The sequence below is a fragment of the Bos indicus x Bos taurus genome, chromosome 11, assembly GCF_003369695.1.
Source record: "Bos indicus x Bos taurus breed Angus x Brahman F1 hybrid chromosome 11, Bos_hybrid_MaternalHap_v2.0, whole genome shotgun sequence".
Taxonomy (NCBI): domain Eukaryota; kingdom Metazoa; phylum Chordata; class Mammalia; order Artiodactyla; family Bovidae; genus Bos; species Bos indicus x Bos taurus.
The window spans coordinates 103,539,466-103,559,387 of NC_040086.1; the positions used below are offsets into that span (position 1 = coordinate 103,539,466).

Here is a 19,922-nt window from a genome sequence, read left to right on the forward strand (position 1 = left end):
CATCATCATTTTCTCAGCTAAGGTTGGAAGGAACTCCGCAGTCCATCTTTCTCCACTACAGACTCCTCTGTTACTGCAAGGGCTGCTGGGTACTATGGCCCAGGTGGCAGGATGTATACACCACCACCTGGATCTCCTGCAGAGCCCTTCCCCCTCAGGACCCCACTCAAAGCAAATCCTGTGTATGGACTGGACCAGTACTCCCAGACATGGAATATGTTGTGTCCAAAATTCTTCATGATGGGGGAGCGTGAGATGTGGTCATTTCCCCTTTATTTTCAAGGAGAGGTCCTTTCCTGCCCTTGATGATTGGACCCGGAGATTTTCACTGACTTGGGGCCAGTCTTCCCAGTGGTTAATCTCCGAGCATCTGGAGTACTCATCTGATAAACATGATGTTGTCAACCTAGAGGATCAAGGTCATGTAGAGTGGGATGGTTCAGACCCCTTTGTCCTGTGTTGTGACAGGGAGTGGGTGAGTCAGGGTGGCCCTGGAGCAGAGCCACACACACGAAGGGGCAGACGAGAATGTGCCAGACGGATGGCCACACACGGTCAGCTAGAGGGAGCATTAATCTGCTCTAGAAAAGCCGCCATGTCGGTCCCAGAGCTGCAGGTGAGGCTATTGCTGGGCTGAGTTTGTGGCAGTCCACCTTCACCCTCCTGGCTCTGTCTTGCTTCCGTTGGGGTCAAACTGTTGAATTAAATGGGGGCCTTGATGGGGTCAGCACCCGCGCATCCTTGAGGTCTTTGAGCAGCACCGATCTCTCTGTTTTCCCCAAGGATGTGATGTGGTTTCTGATTTACCCTCTTGGATGAGGTTGGGACTCAGGTTCACAGGCTTCCCAATTATGGTATAGCTACTCGCTCCCAGGTCAGGGAGCCAACATGAGAGTTCAGCCAACTCCCAAGTATGCGTTTGGGGGCTGGGTGAGCCTTGGATACAGTGGACGGACTCTGGATCAGACCAGGGTTATCTTGGGGCCATTAGCTGTCACCCACGTGTTCTCACAGTAACGGGAGGTAGTAATGATGCTTTGGGTCCCTGGTCAACGAGGACCACGTGGACCCAGGTTCCACGGTGTCTGTTTCTCCACTGAGCAGTTCACCACGTAAATAGCTGTGAGTTTTTGTGGGAAAGAACTGGGGGAGCCTTCTTCCTGGGGACTTGGCCGTTCCATCCTTCAGTGGATTCCGGGTCTAAAAAGTGATCCAGGAGATAGAGCAGGGGTGGATACTTTAATGTGGCAGCTGCCTCTGCCCCGTGCGTATCCACCCTTGATTTCTTCTGATCGGATGGATGGAGATGCACCTTTCTGGGCCCACGCATCTGTCCCCAGGGCGTTCTTTGTTCTATCAGCTGTGTCCAGATGTGTCCCTGGCTACCGTGGCAACCTTCCGGCTCATCACGGTACTTGAGCCCCCTTGTTCTGACTGTCCTGGAGAGCAGACGCAGCAGCACCTCTGGCCACCAGCCGCGGCCCACGAGGACCCCCGACACCAGCCCTCGGGTGCCCCTCTGAGTGGTGCAGGTGGCTCTTCGCCGTCACACTTCCTTTCACGGCGGCAGACGGCGTGTCCTCCAGGCGATCCTACAGAAAATAGTCGCCCGGCGCTCACTCTTTCGCCGTCTGCTGCGGTGGTCCCAGAGTGGATCGTTCCCTCAGTGTCGGCCTGACCTCCTCCTGGGGTTCTTGCCAGTGTGGGTCCTCCCTCATCCTGAACGAGGGCTCCCCTGGGAGACTCCTCCTGAGGCCTCACTCAGCCTCAGCTTCTGCTGCCCCCGGCAGCTGGTCCCGCAGGCCCGTGACAGATTGCCCCTCTCCCCTGAGCAGCGTCATGGCCACCCTGAGCAGATGAAAAGGGGTCTGAGCGTGAGCCCCCAGCCGGGTGGTCCAGGGAGGAGGCGGGCACGGCCCTGAGGGAGGCTGGTGGGGTTTTGAAGGCAGAGACCTCTGTGCCATCTTCCGGCGAGGGCTGGGGGCTGGCTGTCGCAGGGGTGGAACGACCGCTTTCCAGGCCCTGAGATTCAGGGGAATCTGAGATTTCAAAATTTTCAAGCAGATTCACTGAGATCCCCATGCTCCAAGTCTTCCCCGGGTCAGGCTCTTGGTGAGGTGGAGAAGCCAGCCTGGTTCTCTGGCCTCCGGTACACTTTCTAGTCCTACCGGGGGACGTGCGTGTCTCCATGCGACACCGAGGAGGCCCTCTGGCTCGGCCTTAGGTTGCGGGTTAGGTGGTGACGTCACCCTAGCCTTCCACTGTCTTTCTCCATGGACTCTTATATTTTCTCAAGCCAACTCCCAACACCTGAGACATGGCACCCAAAGCACATTTCATTCCTCTTGTATCCTCCCCAGCCCCCCATGTGGGGGGGATCTTAGGGGTCTGTGCACCGCCAGGGAATCACCCCCGATGGCGGGGAACCCCACATTAAACTCCTATTTGAGAGCCCACTTCCTGGGGCTTCTGACACCAGCTGACTTAGACCAGGCGAGCCCTCGGGGGGTGGGGGTGGGAGCTGGACAGGCCGGGGAGATGCTGGTGGTGATGCAGTCGCAACAGAAGCCTCAGCACCTCCCCCACCAGCTGTGATGCTGGGGGCCCTCCGGGGCCTGGGCCTTGGCCCTTCCGCGCGGCCAGGGGGCAGGTGGTGGGGACATCCAGTCTTACTGCTTAGGACCGCCGGCACGTGGTGATGGTAAAACGCAGGCTGGGTTTTCACTGGCTTTATTACCTTACAAACACTTCTGCTACCCGTGCGCCCTTGACTGCCTGTGCCTGGGCTTTGTCCGCTGGTCCCGGGCTGTGTTCACCCGTCTTTGGCCACGGGCTGCTCGTGGCGCTAAGTGGGTGGGCGAGGCAGCGTCCTCCAGGCAAGGAGGAGTCCCCAGGAAAGACTCAGCTGTGGGCCTGTGCGTGGCTGGGAACCCTCGGCAGCTCTGGGACCAGAGTCTCCTATCCTCAAGGGGCTCATGGGCGGCGGGCTGAGCAGTTGCTCCAGGCTGGTGGGGAAGGGGCTGGGGTGGGGAGGGGCCTGGGTCCCACGTCTTCTCCTGCCGCCCCCAGGTGTGGAATCAAAATGGCAAGAGCCCCTCCATCACCTTCGAGTACACGCTGCTGCAGCCGCCGCACACCCACCGCCTCCAGCCCATCTACTACAGCTTCTCGGATCCCACCTCTGACAGCGCAGAGAGCCAGGAGCTGGACGGGGCCGGGCTGGCAGGCTTCCTGCAGCACAACGCCTCCCTCTTCGGCCAGGCCTCCTCGGAGCGGCTGGGCCTGGACAACCGCCTGTTTGGCCACCGGGGCCCGGGGATCGAGCTGGGTCTGAGCAGAGGCCAGGAGAGCAACGAGGTGTGCGCGCAGGCCAGCGGCAGGGCCTGCGAGGGGCCCCCCAGGGGCAAGGGCTTCCGAGGTAACCAGGAGGAGGGGCGGGGCGGGGGGGCTCCTAGGGAGAGGGCCCTCGGGTGAAGGGTCTTCAGAGCCCGCAGCCCGCAGAAGAGGGCGGCGGCGGTGCTGGTCACGCGCGGGCTGCGGGGCAGGGGTGCCCCCCCACACAGCTCCTTCGAGGCGGGTAAGGCTATCTCCACTTGATGGAAGCGGGGACTGAGCCCTAGGGAGGGGTCTTGCCCAAGTCACGCCATCCCCATCTGCTGGGGGCAAATCCCAGAGGGTCAGACCCTATAGCCTGTGCTCTTGACCACTTGGTGGAGACAGACAGACAGACAATGCAGCAAGGTGCGGCGAGAGCTCTGGAAGGGAGTGATGGGCAACTGAGGGGTACAGGGAGGACCTCGAGCCCTTGGTGGGGGGGACCCCTGGACTGAGGGCCCAGGAGTGAGTTAAGGGTGAGCCAGGGGAGGGCTTGGGGCAGGCAGGGGACCTGCATGGGGCGGTCTCCAGGGGAAGTGGCAGTAGGTGCAGGGGGAGACTTGGGGGGTGGACTGGGGTCCCCGAGCCCCAGGCTGGCAGCTGGGCTGTGCTCCTGAGGGCTGTGGGGGGCTGGCCGCGACCATCACTCCTGCCAAGGGCGGAGGGTGGACTGGGCTTGGGAAGAATGTGCTTGCTAACTTGGGGGCATGTTTCCGAGACCCTCGGAGTCCTCAGGTAGAAAACACTTCGGAGACTGTTAGTTCCCCGGGGCTGTGGTGGCAACCGACTGCAAGCTGGGGCCATAAAGCCACAGAAATGCACAGATTCTGTCTTCAGCCGGCTTCTCCTCTGTGTCCGTGTGTCTCCCCGTGTTCTTCTAAGGACAGGGGCATTGCTGTTAGAACCCACTCTAAACCTGTAGTGATCTGCTCTGGAGCTCTGTAGTCTGTAAAGATCTCATTTCTACAGAAGCTCACATTCTGTGGTTGTGGGGCAGGCATGCATTTGGGGAGACCCTATTCAACGCCCCTGCTGAGCTCAAGCAGGTTCCCCAACGAGAGCTTGTCTGGGTTGGCTTGCGGGCCTCCGCTGGACGATCTGGGTCCTCTCACGGGGTGGAAACCTGCTTCTGGGTGCTTCCTGGATCGGGTCTTTGCTGCAGCCCCGCCCCCCCGACCCTGGTCTGCACTACCTGCCCCCCCCACCCCCCCGCAACCAGGGCAACCCTTGCCCCACATGAGGGATCATGGGAGGTTGAGCACTCGTCTCCCCCGTAGACGGTAACGCCACCCTGACTGCTCTGGTGGGAGACCCGGACGACCGAGAGGCCGACGCCCGTTTCGCCTCCCAGGAGCTGCTGTCGGCCAACGCCATCTCTGATCAGCTGCTGGGCGCAGGCTCCGACTCCAGGGAGCTCTCCCTCAACGAGACCGTCAACAGCATCTTCTCCCAGGGTGCCCCGAGGGGCTCCCCAGCCGAGAGCCTCTACCTGGACTACGAGGAGAGCGAGGGGGCCGGAGCTTACCTGCTCAATGGGTCCTACCTGGAGCTGAGCAGTGACAGGCTGGCCAACACCTCCTCCGAGGCCCCCTTTCCCAACGCCAGCGCCAGCCTCCCCGCCTTGGCCGGGAACCGGACGCAGAAGGCCAGGTAGGTGGCCTCCCCTGCCCTGTCTGCCAGGGCTGGTTGGGGTGGGGGGGCCTGGGCAGAGGTAAGGGGGAGGGGGCCGCCCCTGCCTGGCCCCTCGGGGAGCCAGAAGCCTGGGTTTTAGCGTCTTTCCCACAAGTTAGTACCATGGGTTGAAGTTCCTGCTCTGCAATGGGGCTGGGAAGTGGGGAGGTGGACAGTCCTGTGCACCTGGGGCTGAGCATCGCCCGTACAGAGGCAGGCTTTCATCCCAGCCCCTTGTCTTTAGGGACTGGTAGGGCTCAGAGAGGTAAGTGAGTGATGCCTTTGGGGCTCAGAGCCTGGAGGCTTGGCGTCCTATGGTTCTTTGTCTGGACGGTCATTGCGCACATGGCCATCAGGCACGAGGTGGACATTCCCTGAAGGTGGAATGGCTCAGGACAACCTTCCCTGCTGGCCAGGGAGGAGACCTGGGGTTGGTCCAGTGGGGTCCCCAGCCAGGGGCCAGATCCCAGGTCAGGCACTGGGAACAAGGCCTTCTGCGGCGTTGGCTGGAGCTGCTTCTGGGTTTGGGATGTGGGAGGGTCCAGCGGTGAGGATACACTGCAGACACCTGAAAAGTCACAGCTGGGGACGCCTGGACGGTCACGGCTGGGGACGGCTGGACAGTCATGGCTGGGGACGGCTGGACGGTCACGGCTGGGGACGCCTGGATGGTCACAGCTGGCCCTGGAGGAGTCTGAGGCCAGGAGCCTCCTGGGGCTGGGGCCAGCTGGGAGCAGGGTGTCTCCAGGCCTGCTGCTGTCACTGTCCCTCCAAGAGGACAATCCTGGTGACCAGGCCCCTGTCGGCCAGAGGCTCGCAGGGCAGCGAGGCTGTTTAAGCAGACAGAGGCGGCCCAGCAGACACCAGTGTGGGCAGGGCCTGGAGGCCGGAACAAGCCCAGTGGGTTTTGTTTCGTCCTGTTTTCTGCGGACCCACCTAAACCCGTTGGCTTTAGACACCAAGCCAGCGGAACCCTCGCCAGGGCTGGGTGTGCAGAGGGGGAGCATCCTTAGGGAACTGAGTTTGATGGAGTATTTGGGGTTCACTCTCAAGGTGGCACGGTTGGAGGCGACTCATCCCCAGAGGACAAGAGCAGGGGGGCTGGGCCCCTGAGCCCACAGGAGGTGCCCTTCTGGCCCTATTCTCAAGGTGTTTTTTTTTTTTCTGAGGCTCCGTGAGACTCCCTGGCACATCTGGGCCCTTCTGAGGGGGAGACTTTGCAAATGTGGACAGAGTGGGAGGTCCGGAGTCCCTGAGGCTCTGCTTCCTCTCCCAAGGCCCATTGAGGCCATCTGCTGGCCCGACATGGGTCCAGAAGCTCGCAGAGTGGGCCTCAGGGATGTGTGGGACCCAGCGGCTGGAGGGGGACAGGCTCTGAGTCTGAGTGGGATTCAGAATCAGCTGCACTTGCCTGTGTGACCTGGAGCCGATTACTTATTCTCTGAGCCTGGGGGGCTCTTCTCAGCCTCAGGGGTGTCCAGAGGACTGAATTCTATCCAGGGCACCTACCCAGGAACCAGGAAAGAGGAAGGGTCACGAATGCACTCAGCCTCCAGGGCCATGGGTGTGAGGATGGCCAGCTCTCCGATGGTCAGTCCCTGCCTGAATGGGTTTACGGAGGTGACATACAGGCTGCTGTTTAATGTGGCTAGAGGCCCGGAAAGTGCAGTGGAGATCTGGGTCACCATCCTAGCTCGGCCCCCCTACACGCGCGCGCGAACACGCACACACACGCACACCTGAGTCCCACGGGACTGGGACACACCAATGATGCTCTGTGGACCTCAGTGCCCTGTCCCTGAGTGAGGGGCTTGTCGGAGGCTCGTCAGGGCCATCAGCTCAGGCACCCCAGGATCCCCAGGATCCCCAGCCCGGGTCACGGTAGCAGCTTTCCGGTCCTTAGGTCACATTTTAAAGAGTCTCTTCCATCTGGTCCTGTGGGTTCCCGCCCCCACTCCTGGGCCCTTAGGGGAATGTCTGGGATTCAGGAACCAATACAATGACCATCAGGGCTCAGAAAGTCCCGACGGGGTGAGATGGGGCCACTGCCCGCCAGCAGCTTCAAAGGAACCGCTGGCGGAGACCAAAGATGGTCTTTGGAGATAAAGGGCTGAGGAGGCGGCGGGGGAAACCGCCAGGCCAAAATAGCCCCGGCGCTGCAAGTTGTCCAAACACAGGAAGTCGCGTCTGCTCAGGGAGGGCGCAATCCAGGCGTGGTCCAGAGAGCAAGGTTATTTTCACCTTCTTGGAACCACCTCGAATAACCAGGGGAGGCCTGACTCCAGACACCAGGGCTGGGATGCAGACATGGGGTCTCTCTCGCAGCCTGGGTGGGGGTGGGGAAGCAAAGCTCTTTCCGAGTCTCTTAGGAACCATCCAGGCCATCCAGAGAAAGTTCCAGATGAAGGACTTGGAGTGTCCCTGCGTGATGCCCGGCCCAGCCTGGCAATCAGCGGGCGCTAGCTTCCCTCCAGACGGAGGCGGTGGCGGGCTCTTGGTCCAGCGACTTCCCGGGTGCTCCTCTCCCCAGAGAGCAGAGCATTATAGGCTTGCGATGTTGTGCAAAGACGTGTTCTGAGCAGGAGGGCCTCTCCTGTGCTGCGCTGGTGTGAACTGGGGCGGGCAGCCCCTCCAGAAAGATCTTTGGTGCTGAAAACCCAGAGGGTTATTTTGAACGGCTTGCTGTCTCTCCACCATGAGTCACGCTGCCTGCTGGCCCAGGAGTGTGTAATTAGATAAAGATGGCGCGGCTCCTCCACGGGTGGGGTGGCGGGGCGGGGGCTGAAGTCCTTGGTCCTTGTTTGTTCTTGGGGAGATTTGGAAGCCGTTGACAGGAGGGCGGGGGTCACTGCGCTGTGCGGGGCATCCGGCTCTCCCTCCCCGAGGAGGCGCTGTGGGCCCTTTGTTCAGAGTTGCCTGGTCTCGGGTGGGTGGGGGCCCATCTGAAAGGGCCCCCTCACTTTTCAGGAGCATAGGGGAGGACCTTCCGATGCCCCCTGTATGTGCGGCAAGGCCGGGGCAGGCTTGGACGCGGGGAGGGTGAGGCCACCCGGCGAGGGGTCTCGGCGGGTGTGACCCAGCGACAGACTGCCGTAGGCTATCCACTCCATCGCCTCGCCTCCTTCCTGGGCTCATGGAACCACATCAGTGAATTCATGACTTAATGTCCGTCCGTGGGTAGATTATTTCCTGGTTCTCAGAGCAGGACGTGCCTTCAAGGCCACAAGTGCAGTGTAAGAGCCATTCTTGTGAAATTCCAGAAGTTGGAAGGCAAACTCCCGGTCAAATCCAAACCAAGGTCTCTCTCACAGAATTGACGGGAAAGCCCTTTATTTATTTGTTTAGTTTTAAAGGTTTTTTTTTTTTTTTTAAATTTTTTGGTTGTTATTGTTGTTGCTGTTGTAGCTCTGGACCATCTTTTAAAGGTCTTTACTGAATTTGTTACAATATTGGTTCTGTTTTTAATGGGTTTTTGGTATTTTGGCCATGAAGCATGTGGAATCTTAGCTCCCCGACCAGGGACCAAACCCTTAACCTCTGCAGCGGAAGGCCAAGTGTTAGCTGCTGGACCGCCGTGAAGCCCCTGGAAAGCCTTTCAGAATGTGCACTCTGCAAACCCTCCCCTAAGCCTGACCTCCGGGGTGACAGAGGTCCCCAGAAGGGACCTGTGGGTGTGCCCCGTGCAAGGGTCTCGGCTTCAGGTGCTCTTCCGTCAGCCCCTCTGGATAGGAAGCGAAGCAGGGCTGGGCGGTGGGCCCATCGCCCCGCGCCCCCCGGCTGGCTCCGGGGGCGGCTGCCTCTCCGGGCAGATGCTGGGCTCGGGGAGATGTCTCTGTCACCTCCCTCAGCTCCTGCCGAGTCCACAACGAGCCGGCACATTGGATCCCGAGGTTGGGCCCAGCACACCGACTGGTTCAAAGAAGCAAACAGTCCTAACAATAGTTGGCCGGGCCGCCTGAGTTCCGGCCAAGAATCCCAGCCCGTCGCTGGCGGGGACCCAGCCAGGCGTTCCCTTGCTCAGCAGCCCTCTCAGACCTGGGCAGAGGCGTCTGCAGGGGACGGCCCTCCCCCGTCTGCCCCCGGGGCTGGTCTGTTTTGATCCCCGGAGGCCCGGTGGCCAGGGGGCCCCCATTCAGTCAGAATCCCGGCTGGGGAAGGCTGCAGGAGAGGATTCCGGTGCCTTCCATGCACACCAGGTGCCTCTGAGGCCCCTTCCCGGGGATGGGGGAGGAGTCATCGGCGTGCTCCTGCTGGGGGGGTGGTGAGAGGCCTGTGGGTGTGGAAGGGGCAACTACGATGGTGGGGAGCCCCAAGTTCTTCACCCACGCCCCCCAGAGCCACTGGAGGGCCCCGACAGCCGCAGGGCCGTGTGCTCAGCCCGCTGTTGAGATGGAAAATGCCAGCTCCCCCTCCCTCCTAGCCCTGCCACCCCGGGGGTGCTCCCTCTAGACAGTGGGCACTGGGGTCCCCGGAAGGGCAGCGAGGCTCTGCCCTTCTGCCCGGAGGAGGGGCTCAGGACAGGTACACACACCCGCGCCCCCTGCCCCAGTGATGAGAACCTGTGCTTCCCCGGAACTCAGCCCTTCTCTGCCTCACCCGCTTTCAGGACCAGGCCCAAGTCCCGCAAGCAAGGCGTGAGCCCCGCGGACATGTACCGGTGGAAGCTGTCGTCCCACGAGCCCTGCAGCTCCACCTGCACCACAGGTACCCGAGGCGGGCCGGGGCGCCCGCAGAGCCCACCTCCACGGCGGGCGCGAGTCTGGGCGTCGGGCCCGTGCACTTGCTTGTAGCCCCGAACTGCCCGCGGTGAGCTCATCTAGCGGTTTCCTGGCCCACGGGATGCGGCGGGACGCGGTGGCAGCCTGGGCGTCCGCGCGCTGGACCACGTAAGGGTCCAGCCGGGTGGGAATCAGTCAGCACCCCCAGGCTCCCTCGTCCATCTTTCCGCATTCAGTACATTGTTAGGAAAAGCCTCCTCTTGGTTAAAACATAGGAAACCTCGGGTGGTGAGGAGAAGGGGAAAGTAGGCCCGTGTGGACTATGACAGAGGAAACTTTCCAGATTCTAGGGCCTCGTCTGGGGAGGAAACAGCGGCGGGTACTGGAGGCCCTGGGGTTGCCTGGACAGACACTTGCGGTCAGTAGGTGTCAAGCCAGGGCTTGAGCCGATGTCTGTCTGCTCACTTGGCCGGCCGCCGCTGCACCAAGATGCTGGCTGGCAGCCTGGAGGCTAGGACCCCACCTGCCGCCAGCGTGGTCCCCTCCCTGTAAGGCTGGACGTTAGACCCAGGTGCCGGCCTGCGGCAAGTACAGGGGGACCCCGGGCGCTGCCGTATCTGTACCTGGGACGTGGTGTTTGCGCAAGACTGGGCTTGCTGCTGCTCAAAACGTGCGAGGTCCCTGCCCCTGCCCCTGCACTGCCACCCCAGCTGGCCAGAGCTCTGGGAGCCCCTGCATGCTCTGGCCAGTGTGGCGGAAGAAGCAAGCAGCTGACCGGGCCCTGGGCAGCCGGGGGCCTGTGGAGGTGCAGCATCTCAGGAGATGTGGCCAGGGAAGGAGCTGGGGAGGTGGCTCTGCGGGCCGCTGCGGGGGCCACCGGCTCTCTGTCTCGGGCGGGAAGCCAGGCCCGCTCCCGCTACACCGTCCTTCCTCCCCCAAGCAGGGCAGGTGACGGGCTGAGATTGCCCCTGATATTCTGGAGGGTTCGAGGAGGGCTTTGTCGGGGTGTGGTAAGCGCTTGGGATGAACTATTTGGTCATCCACACCCCACGCTCTTAATTTCTTAGTCTCTGCTCTCTACCTGTAAGATGGGACGTCCACCTATCCAAACGTGGTTATAGGGGCAGATGGGAAAGGAAAAAAAAGCAATCAGGGTCAAAGCTTGACAGCTGGCTGCCATCAGCAGGACCTCTGCTGCTGCTGCGTGCCACCAACGGGGCCTGGAGCAGCCACGGCGCTGGTCCGGGGAATGAAGTCGGGGCTGAGTGCTGGGGCGGGGTGTTGGAGGAGCCCACTTTGAGAGCCTGCTCCTGAAGGGCAGGGTCCCATTCTGAATCGGGAGCCCCGACGTTATCCGTCGGACCCCACGCGTGCCGAGGGGGCCACAGCACATGCGGTGGGGAGCGTCTGCTGTTCCCCTTGGACATGTCCCTGCCTGGGAGGTGACAAGGCTTGAGATCCCTCCTGGACGAAGCCGCCCTGGTGGCGAGCGGCTGAGCCTGGCCCTGGACAGAAGGTGGTCCCCAGGGAGGTCGCCGCACTGTGTCTCGACGCCCACAGAGTGCTGGGCAGGGGATGGGCTGGCCCGCCCTGGGCGGCCCGAGGTGCGAAGTAGGATGCAAGAAGAAAGGAAGTGAGGAAGACAGGTTCTGGCTCTGCCGAAAGGATGCGCTCTCCTTCAGACGAGCCCGTCTGGGACTGGAGTGAGCGGCCCTGACCCAGAGTGGGTTCCCCGTCGGCGCAGAGGCACCAAATGGGGTCCAAGCGGCACTCCACAGAGGTGGTGAGCCGGGGTCCCTGCAGGATGGCTCACCTCCACTCACCCTGTGGCGGGTTCCTCTTGAAATCCCCCTTTCGGGGCACCGACCCCAGGGGGATCAGGGGAGAGGGTAGTGGTTTACAAACCTTCTGTGGCCTGTGGGGCCTGTGCAAACGTCACTGGTGATCAGCAAGTCTCCTGTGTCCTGAGCCCCGGCCATCGCAGCCATAGCAGCAAGCATTCTTTCTTTTCCTTAAAGATGCTCTTGAGAGGGGGAGAAAGGCAGGTGGATCAGTTTGGACCCCTCGCTTGAGTCACATGGGATGATTCCCGATGGTTCTCGGCATCCCCCTGGCCCAGAGCGAGGGGAGTGCAGTGGACGGGCTCTGAGACCCCCCTCCGGCGGGCAGAACAGGCCCACCCAGTCCGGCGTCGGGGCCTCCTGCTCCTTCCCTTTAGAGGAAGGGCTCGGTAAGAAGGTTTGAGAAGGCCCGCACTCAGGACTGACACCGTGAGGTGGTGTTCAGAAGACCGGAGCTGTGCCTCCCGTCCCGCCTACGGGGTTCCTGGGTGCGGGTGAGTGGCAAGAGGAGGCCTGGAGAGTCTGACCGCCCTCACGTCACCACCAGCCGGGGACGGCGCTGGGACCAGCAGTCCCGTCCCTCCTGATCAGGACCTGCTGTTTGCCCTGATGACGAGGCGAGAACGAGCAGATGCTTGCTGAGGGGCTGCGAGTCCTCAGACTTGGACCTCTATGGGCCCCAGAAGTGGTGTCTCTGGAACATTCTGAGCAGGCCTGGCCAGGAAGCCAGCCCCCCGCTCAGCGACGGCTAAAGACGACACAGCCCAGCGCTGGCAGAGGGGAAGCCGTGATTGCAACCTGGCTCGTCCCTCACGGAAAAAAGAAAAAATCCCCGTGTGGGCTGCCTCCCAGGCTGTTTTCATTCCATCCAAGGCTGGGGCTTGGAGAGGCAGGAGCTGCCGGCTCTCAGACACGCGCCCCTGGGCAGGGAGCGCGAGTCAGCAGGGGCTCTTGGTTTACAGGGCAGGGCAACCCCCCAAGGGGAGATCATCCGGCAAGGCTGGGTCCCTGCCCCTCGGCACACATGCGCTGGTAATAAAGACAACCCCAGCCCCTGACCCCACCCGTGTTCACGCTCACCTGAGTTGCCCTGGCTCCTTGGCAGGGAGGGAACCACGCACTGTGGAGCGAGCCTGGCCCCTGTGTCAGCCTGGTGCCTGGCATGGGGGTGCGGGGCAGGAAGACCAGAGAAGCAGAAGGTGGAGGTGGCGGTCAAGGAGTGAATAATTTTAGCTGAGGGCTGGCCCTTTACATACGGTCCCCCCACGGGATTTATAGAGTGAAATGAAGTGAAGTGAAAGTCTCTCAGTCATGTCTGACTCTTTGCGACCCCATGGACATCGTCCATGGGATTCTCCAAGCCAGAATACTGGAGTGGGTAGCCTTTCCCTTCTCCAGCGGGTCTTCCCAACCCGGGAATTGAACAGGGGTCTCCCACATCGCAGGCGGGTTCTTTACCAACTGAGCTATCAGGGAAGCCCGAGATTTATAGAGTAGCAGGTATTTAATCACAAAAATGATAAAATAAAGTTTGAGAGGGAGCTTGATAAGGACTAGGGCATGCCATGGGAGGGTAGGGAGGACCTGAAGGTCGAATGTAATATCTGAGGAGTCTGGAAGGGGCTGGAATGGTTAGATTACGCATCCATGCATCCATCATCCATCCATACTTCCCCACCTATCCACCAACCTACCCATCCATCCATCCACTCATCTATCCGTCCATCCACCCATCCACCCGTCCACCACCAACGTACCCATCCACTCATCCATCCATCCATCTACCCACACGTAACAGTCATTGAATGAATGAAAATAAGTGGCATCTGGCTGTGTTTGCCTCTGAGCCTCTGTGAGGGCCATTCCGAGTTTACTAAAAGCCCAAATGACTGAGACTTCTTGGGCTTCCCTGGTGGCTCAGATGGTAAAGAATCTGCCTGCAATACAAAAGACCTGTGTTTGATCCTTGGATCAGGAAGATCCCCTGGAGAAGGGACTGGTTACCCACTCCCAAGTATTCTTGCCTGGAGAATCCCATGGGCAGAGGAGCCTGGCGGGCTACAGTCCATGGGGTTGCAGAGTTGGACACACTTGAAGCAACCAACACATCACCTCCTCGTTTCAGTTCAGGGTTTGTGACGCAGCACTGGGTGTCCAGCCTGGGCAGGATGGGCTGTGCAGAGAGGAGCTCAGGCCCTTGGGCCCAGGCGGGGAGGGAGCTCAGATGCACAGACCCGGCCTCGCTGGGACCCGCCCACAGTCTGCTCAGCTTACCTGTCGTTGTTCTTGACTGAAACCAGGAAGCGCAAGAGGCCGGGTGGATCGCCCGCGGCCCCGGGGCCCGCTTGCCGGCCTCCAGAGCTCACAGTGGGCTCAGGCGCCCTTCCCTTTCCTAAACTCAGGGGTCCTGTCGACCTACGCCATGTGCGTCCGCTATGACGGCATCGAGGTGGACGACAGCTACTGCGATGCCCTGACCCGGCCCGAGCCTGTCCAGGAGTTCTGCGCAGGCAGGGAGTGCCAGCCCAGGTACCTGCCACCAGGCCCCGGACAGGGTGTGTGCTGGGGGGCGGGTGAGCTGGGGCTCTGCCATGCCGTGTCCAGGGGGCTGCTCCGTTCTGGGGTCTCTGCTCCGTCCCGGGGTCTCTGCTCCGTCCTGGGGTCTCTGCTCCATCCTGGGGTCTCCGGTCCATCCAGGCCTCTGCTCCCTATGTATCTGCTCCTTTCTGAGAAGCTGGGTGTGCAGTCATGGGGGTCCCCTCTTCCCTTCAGTGGGGCTGGGCGCCCAGGACACTGAGGCAGGACCCCAAGTTGGAGTTAGCAGGAGCGGAAGGTGCTCTGGCTGGAGGGAACCGCATGGGGTCGCAGCTGGGAGTGGGTGGGGGTCACTGAAGGCCGTGCCCTCCCGAGGCAGGTGGGAGACCAGCAGCTGGAGCGAGTGCTCACGCACCTGCGGTGAGGGCTACCAGTTCCGCATCGTGCGCTGCTGGAAGATGCTCTCGCCAGGCTTCGACAGCTCTGTCTACAGCGACCTGTGTGAGGCTGCCGAGGCCGTGCGGCCCGAAGAGCGCAAGACCTGCCGGGGCCCGGCCTGCGGGCCGCAGTGGGAGATGTCCCAGTGGTCTGAGGTGCACAGGCCAGGGCGGGTGGGGGCCGAGCGGGCCGGGTGGGGGCCGAGCGGGCCGGGTGGGGGCCAGGCTGTGTGGGGGCCGTGGGCCGTGGGCCGTGGCCTGGGTGGGGGCCAGGCGAGCCGGGTGAGAGCTGGGCAGGGGTCTGCATGCAGCTAGGGCCGCTGCGAGCCCGCCCTCCCGCCGTCTCCCCGCAGTGCACGGCCAAGTGTGGGGAGCGAAGCGTGGTGACGCGGGACATCCGCTGCTCGGAGGACGAGAAGCTGTGTGACCCCAACACCAGGCCCGTGGGGGAGAAGGACTGCACAGGGCCCCCCTGCGACCGCCAGTGGACTGTCTCCGACTGGGGGCCGGTGAGGGCCGGGTGCTCAGGGGGCTGACCCGTGTGACTACGGGGGATCAGAACCTTGAACCAACACAAGCAGTCCCATTGCGATGCCCCCGTTATAAGCTCCCTGCCTGCCTCTCTCTCTTCTCCCACCTGGGTGAGATGCTCAGATGTCCACTGGGCTCCCCTCTGGGTGCTGGGTGCGCAGGGGACTCTTCTGGGGTTTTAGGTGTGTTTTTCATCGAGCCTGCCATCTTTCCGTAATTAGAACAGAGCGTGGTATTTAAAACAGTTACCGTGGCAACCCCCCCTCCCCTCCGCTGCTCTTCTCTCTGGGGAAGGAGGCCCGGGGGCCCTGGGAGGGGCTCTGCCTCTGACCCCGGGTGTCCCCCTGCAGTGCAGCGGCAGCTGTGGGCAGGGCCGCATGATCAGACACGTGTACTGCAAGACCAGCGATGGACGGGTCGTGCCCGAGTCTCAGTGCCAGATGGAGACCAAGCCCCTGGCCATCCACCCCTGTGGGGACAAGAACTGCCCCGCCCACTGGCTGGCCCAGGACTGGGAGCGGGTGAGTGCCCCCTGCCCGGCGAGCAGGGCCCCTCTGTCTGGGAGAGCGTTTAACTGGCTGAGAGCCAGGTGGCCAGAATGACAGGTTGGCTAAATGAGGAATTAATTGGACATGAAGATGCCACAATCCGCCAAACACTAACTTGAAATAGAAAAAAACCAAGAAAGGTAAGAAAACCGCTTAAAACTTCCCAGATCTAAATAGTGAATGTTCTGTGAGGCGTGCACGGCCGATCCGTTTCCCACGACCCCGTGTTCCCGAGGTGGAAGCCCAGGGTTGGGAGTCCTTGGGCCATACTCACCCTTGGGCCCGGGCCCTGTGCATCCGCCTGTTCTCGTGACCTCTGGTGACCCGTCAAGGTCACCAGCTTGCCGTTTTCAGACGCATGGTTCCCAACCACATGGCTTTCAAACGCTTGGTTCAGGCAGATTGCTATCAGCTAATTCATCACCAGGCAAATGGTCACTGACCACTTTATTTCACAACAGATGGTTTTTCTGTGAAATTGTTTCTGATCAAATCTGTCTGGGGCCATGCGGTTATCGACCAGCAGGTTCCCAGCCAGCGTGTCATTGATCTTAGCTGTTACCCACTTGCCGTTGACTGAGCCGTTTTCACGGGCATGGCTGTGGGCCCCGTGTTCTGGTCTTCCTGACCTCTGGCCCCTGACCCCTAACCTGTCTGCCCTTTCACCCCAGTGCAACACCACCTGTGGCAGAGGCGTGAAGAAGAGGCTGGTCCTGTGCATGGAGCTGGCCAACGGGAAGCCGCAGACGCGCAGCGGCCCCGAGTGTGGCCTGGCCAAGAAGCCCCCCGAGGAGAGCACTTGCTTCGAGAGGCCCTGCTTCAAGTGGTACACCAGCCCCTGGTCGGAGGTGAGCCCTCCACTGGCCCTCCTAAGGCCAGGCCTGATCTCTGGTCCTGCCGAAAGACCTCCTCTCCCACCCCGAGTGCCCCTCACGTCCCCCGGCTCAGCCTCCATCAGGGCTTTCCCTCCCTGGAGAGATGGTCAGCGCTTCCACGTTGGCGAGCACGAGGGCTGCCTCCTCCGAGTCCTCCCGGGTCTCACCTCTGGGATCCCTGCCGCACTCATCCGGGGCCCGTTTATCGGCCCAGGTCGCTTTGGCCTTGCCTGTGGAAGCCTTTCAGTCACGCGCTTGAAGGCCTGTGTGCCTGACACTCACCATGGGGCAGACAGATCCCGAGTGGGAACTGGGAGGGTGGGGAGCCAGAGTCAAGGCGGGGACACAGAATCAGAGAGGCAGAGGGGATGGGAGGACGGTGCGCGCCGGGCAGAGGGAAGCCAGGAGGAGTGGCAGCCGCCGGCCTGACTCTGGCCTGTGGGCTCCTTCCTCCGCCTCTGGCTGGAGGGTGGCGTGGAGCGGGGCCTCTCCACTCTTACAGCCCAGGGGTGTGTCTCGGTGGCCGTTTTTGCTGGTTCCCACGTACCCCCCTCTCTCCTGGGCTGCATCACCGGCCCCCACCTGGAGGCCCCCTCCACCCGGGGATGCACAGCTTCCGGGGTAGGGGGGCCAGACGGGGAGGCCCAGATGGGTCTTCGCCCAGGAGCCTGGGGCACGGGGGCAGGGCACCCATCACCCTGATGAGTGGGTGGGCGAGGGGTGACCAGACGGTGGGCAGGAGGACCTCTGCGTCCTTGTCCCTGGCTGCGGTGGGGTTTTTTCCCCCTGTGGCTGCCTCTGCCTGGGTCAGGGGCTTAGTAAGAGTGTGTCTTCTGAGCCATCCACCCAGGGTGGAGGAGTGGGAGCTAGGAAAGGCCAGATGTGCGTTCTCTCTGGGGGGTGGGGGATGGCTGCGGGTGCCTTGGGGCATCCCCCCAAAGGCCGATTGTTGTCTGGCTCCGTCCCCGAGGCTGGGCTGGTTCCCTCAAGCTGGGTGCAGGCATCAGGCTGGAAGCCCTCCCGGGGCCTCTGTGAATAGAACTGGTGGGGGGTGGAGTGGGGTGGTCAGGACTGGAGCCCCACCCCCAACCTCCACAGACCGAGGGCTCAGGTCCCAGCTGAGCCTGGGTGATGTGGGGTCACCCACAGCAGGGGGAGCCAGAGGGAGCCAGCGCCTTTAGGATCTCAGTGGGAGGCCAGCGGGGTAACTGGGGTCAGCAGATGGCCCTGGTGTTCTGGGCAGCTTGGCAGGGTTTTCTGAGGGGAACATCTGGACAGGAAGCTGCGGGTGGGGGTGCTGGCTCTGGAAGATGTAGTTGATTGGCCCCCAGCTCTTAACTGGAGCGGGAAGCCAGTCTCTCCCTGGGCTGTGGCCCTCTGTGTCCTGAGCCTCCCGCAGCACAGGACGCTGGAGAGCTGGAACCAAAGGACCTGCCTGGGGGGAGAGATGGGGGGTCCACGCCCTCACGGGGAAGCTGAGTAGTACGTGGCAGGGGGGCGGGGGCAGCAGCATCTGGTTGCCCGAGCCCCTGAGCATCCGTGTGTCCCGCGTCCATGGAGACTCAGCAACCTGGCAAGAGGAGGAGAGTCCCACCACTCCTCTGGCTGGGCCCCTGCCCCACCGGGGGCTGTGGTCACGCCGTCTCTCTCCGCTCAGTGCACCAAGACGTGTGGGGTGGGCGTGCGGATGCGTGACGTGAAGTGCTACCAGGGCACCGACATTGTCCGGGGCTGCGACCCGCTGGTGAAGCCTGTTGGCAGACAAGCCTGCGACCTGCAGCCTTGCCCAACGGAGCCCCCAGGTGAGGAGGCAGACTCTGAAGCCATGCCAGGGCCTGAGGGATGCACAGGCAGTCACCTGGGAGCATCTCTTGGCTCCAGAGACCAAGGCAGGGCGGAGAGCGAAGTCACTCTCTGGGAGTGGCCAAGTCCAGCTGGGAGCTGTGGGTGGGAAGGGCGGCAGGTGAGATCTGACTGGAGCCTGTGGCCCCCAGGAGCCAGGCCGAGACCCTCCCTTTTACAAAGAGCATCTGGCTTCAGAAGATGCGGTGGTGGGGCAAAGGATCAGGGCCTGGACAAACTCATCCAGAGCACCTTCAAGCTGGCCACGCAGGGGCAGGGTGGCAAGGGCCTGAAGCAGGCTCTCTGGCTTGGGCACCTGGAAGATGCAGGCGCGTCCTAGGCTCTGGGTGGGCGCTAGGGCCCAGCCATGAGCTCTATTTTGGACCCACTGAGTGGAGGGGACTGGTGGGCCTCCCGGGGATGTTCAGACCTCTGGGGTGAGGTCAGGGCCTCCTCCAAATCCTGGTCCCTGGGTATCCACCTTCCCTGTGAGCGCTTCACATCACCGGTAGGGTCCTGATGTCCCTGGCGAGGGGTACAAGGGAGAGCTCCAGGAGAGGAGGTGGATGGGGCGGGGCGGGGGTCCTGCCGCGTCATCCCCCCGACCACCCCACCACCTGCTGATGTGCTGTGGTCCCTTCCCCAGATGACAGCTGCCAGGACCAGCCGGGCACCAACTGCGCCCTGGCCATCAAGGTGAACCTCTGCGGCCACTGGTACTACAGCAAGGCCTGCTGCCACTCCTGCCGGCCGCCCCCCTCCTAGGCCCGGCAGCTGCCCCTCAGAGACTGAGCACCCTGTCCCTGGGGCACAGCAGCCCCTCCATGGACACCTTCCTGCAGGGCGCCCAGCTGTGAAGACGTGACACTGAGCCCCTGCTCTCCCTGGGCAGGAGAGCCCCCCACCCCCGGCGCGCCCGTCGGCCCCCCTCACCCCGGGACAGAGCTGCGAGGATGGCTCCCCGCCCCCCCAGAGGCCCGGGATCGCCCCGTCTCCCTTCGGGGCTGCAGGCCCAGGAGACCGGCAGGGGCTGCAGGGGGAGCCTCAGGCCCTGACCCTCCCGGTGACTCCTGCAGGGCACTTGTAATCTCACAACTTAGCATCGCTCGCCTGCCCATCGAAGCTCCTGGCATGGAAGGACCCACCGCACTTTATGCCCGGGAGGGGCGTCTTTCTCACGGCCCGAGGCTGTGCTGCTGTCCATCAGTAATCTCTGTATGTTAATAAAGTGGTCGTATTTATGGCGGCATCGTGGGCTATCCGGGGCTCTGAAAGAAGGGGCAGGGTGTCTTCTGGGCTCACCACCCCGGGAAGGTCTGATGCAGCCTCGGATCCGGGACCGGGTCTGGGACCAGGGCTGGGTCTGATTCTGAGGCTGAGACTGGGTCCGGGACTGGGGTTGGGGCTGGGTCTGGGGCCGGGGCCGGGTCTGGGTCGGGCTGGGGCTGAGGGCGGCTAGGGCTGGACTGCAGTGTCTTCCCTGAGGAATGACATTCGGGGAAAGCAGACAGAAAAAGGTGACAGGTGAGTGAGCGCCTGCAGGGAGGGG

General features: G+C 62.3%; 1 protein-coding gene across 2 annotated transcripts in view; it reads left to right on the top strand.

Moving 5' to 3' along the window:
• ADAMTSL2 (ADAMTS like 2) overlaps positions 1-19,622 on the top strand; it is a 33,279-nt gene extending 13,657 nt beyond the window's left edge. For both annotated transcript variants that reach the window (XM_027556818.1, XM_027556819.1), the window contains exons 10-19: positions 3,070-3,418; positions 4,653-5,025; positions 9,653-9,750; positions 14,008-14,134; positions 14,520-14,733; positions 14,931-15,086; positions 15,459-15,629; positions 16,328-16,504; positions 18,189-18,333; positions 19,020-19,622. In XM_027556818.1, the coding sequence (XP_027412619.1) occupies positions 3,070-3,418; positions 4,653-5,025; positions 9,653-9,750; positions 14,008-14,134; positions 14,520-14,733; positions 14,931-15,086; positions 15,459-15,629; positions 16,328-16,504; positions 18,189-18,333; positions 19,020-19,138 (1,929 nt within the window). In that variant the 3' untranslated portion in view covers positions 19,139-19,622. The remainder of the gene's footprint in view (positions 1-3,069; positions 3,419-4,652; positions 5,026-9,652; positions 9,751-14,007; positions 14,135-14,519; positions 14,734-14,930; positions 15,087-15,458; positions 15,630-16,327; positions 16,505-18,188; positions 18,334-19,019) is intronic.
• The last annotated feature ends 300 nt before the right edge of the window (positions 19,623-19,922 follow it).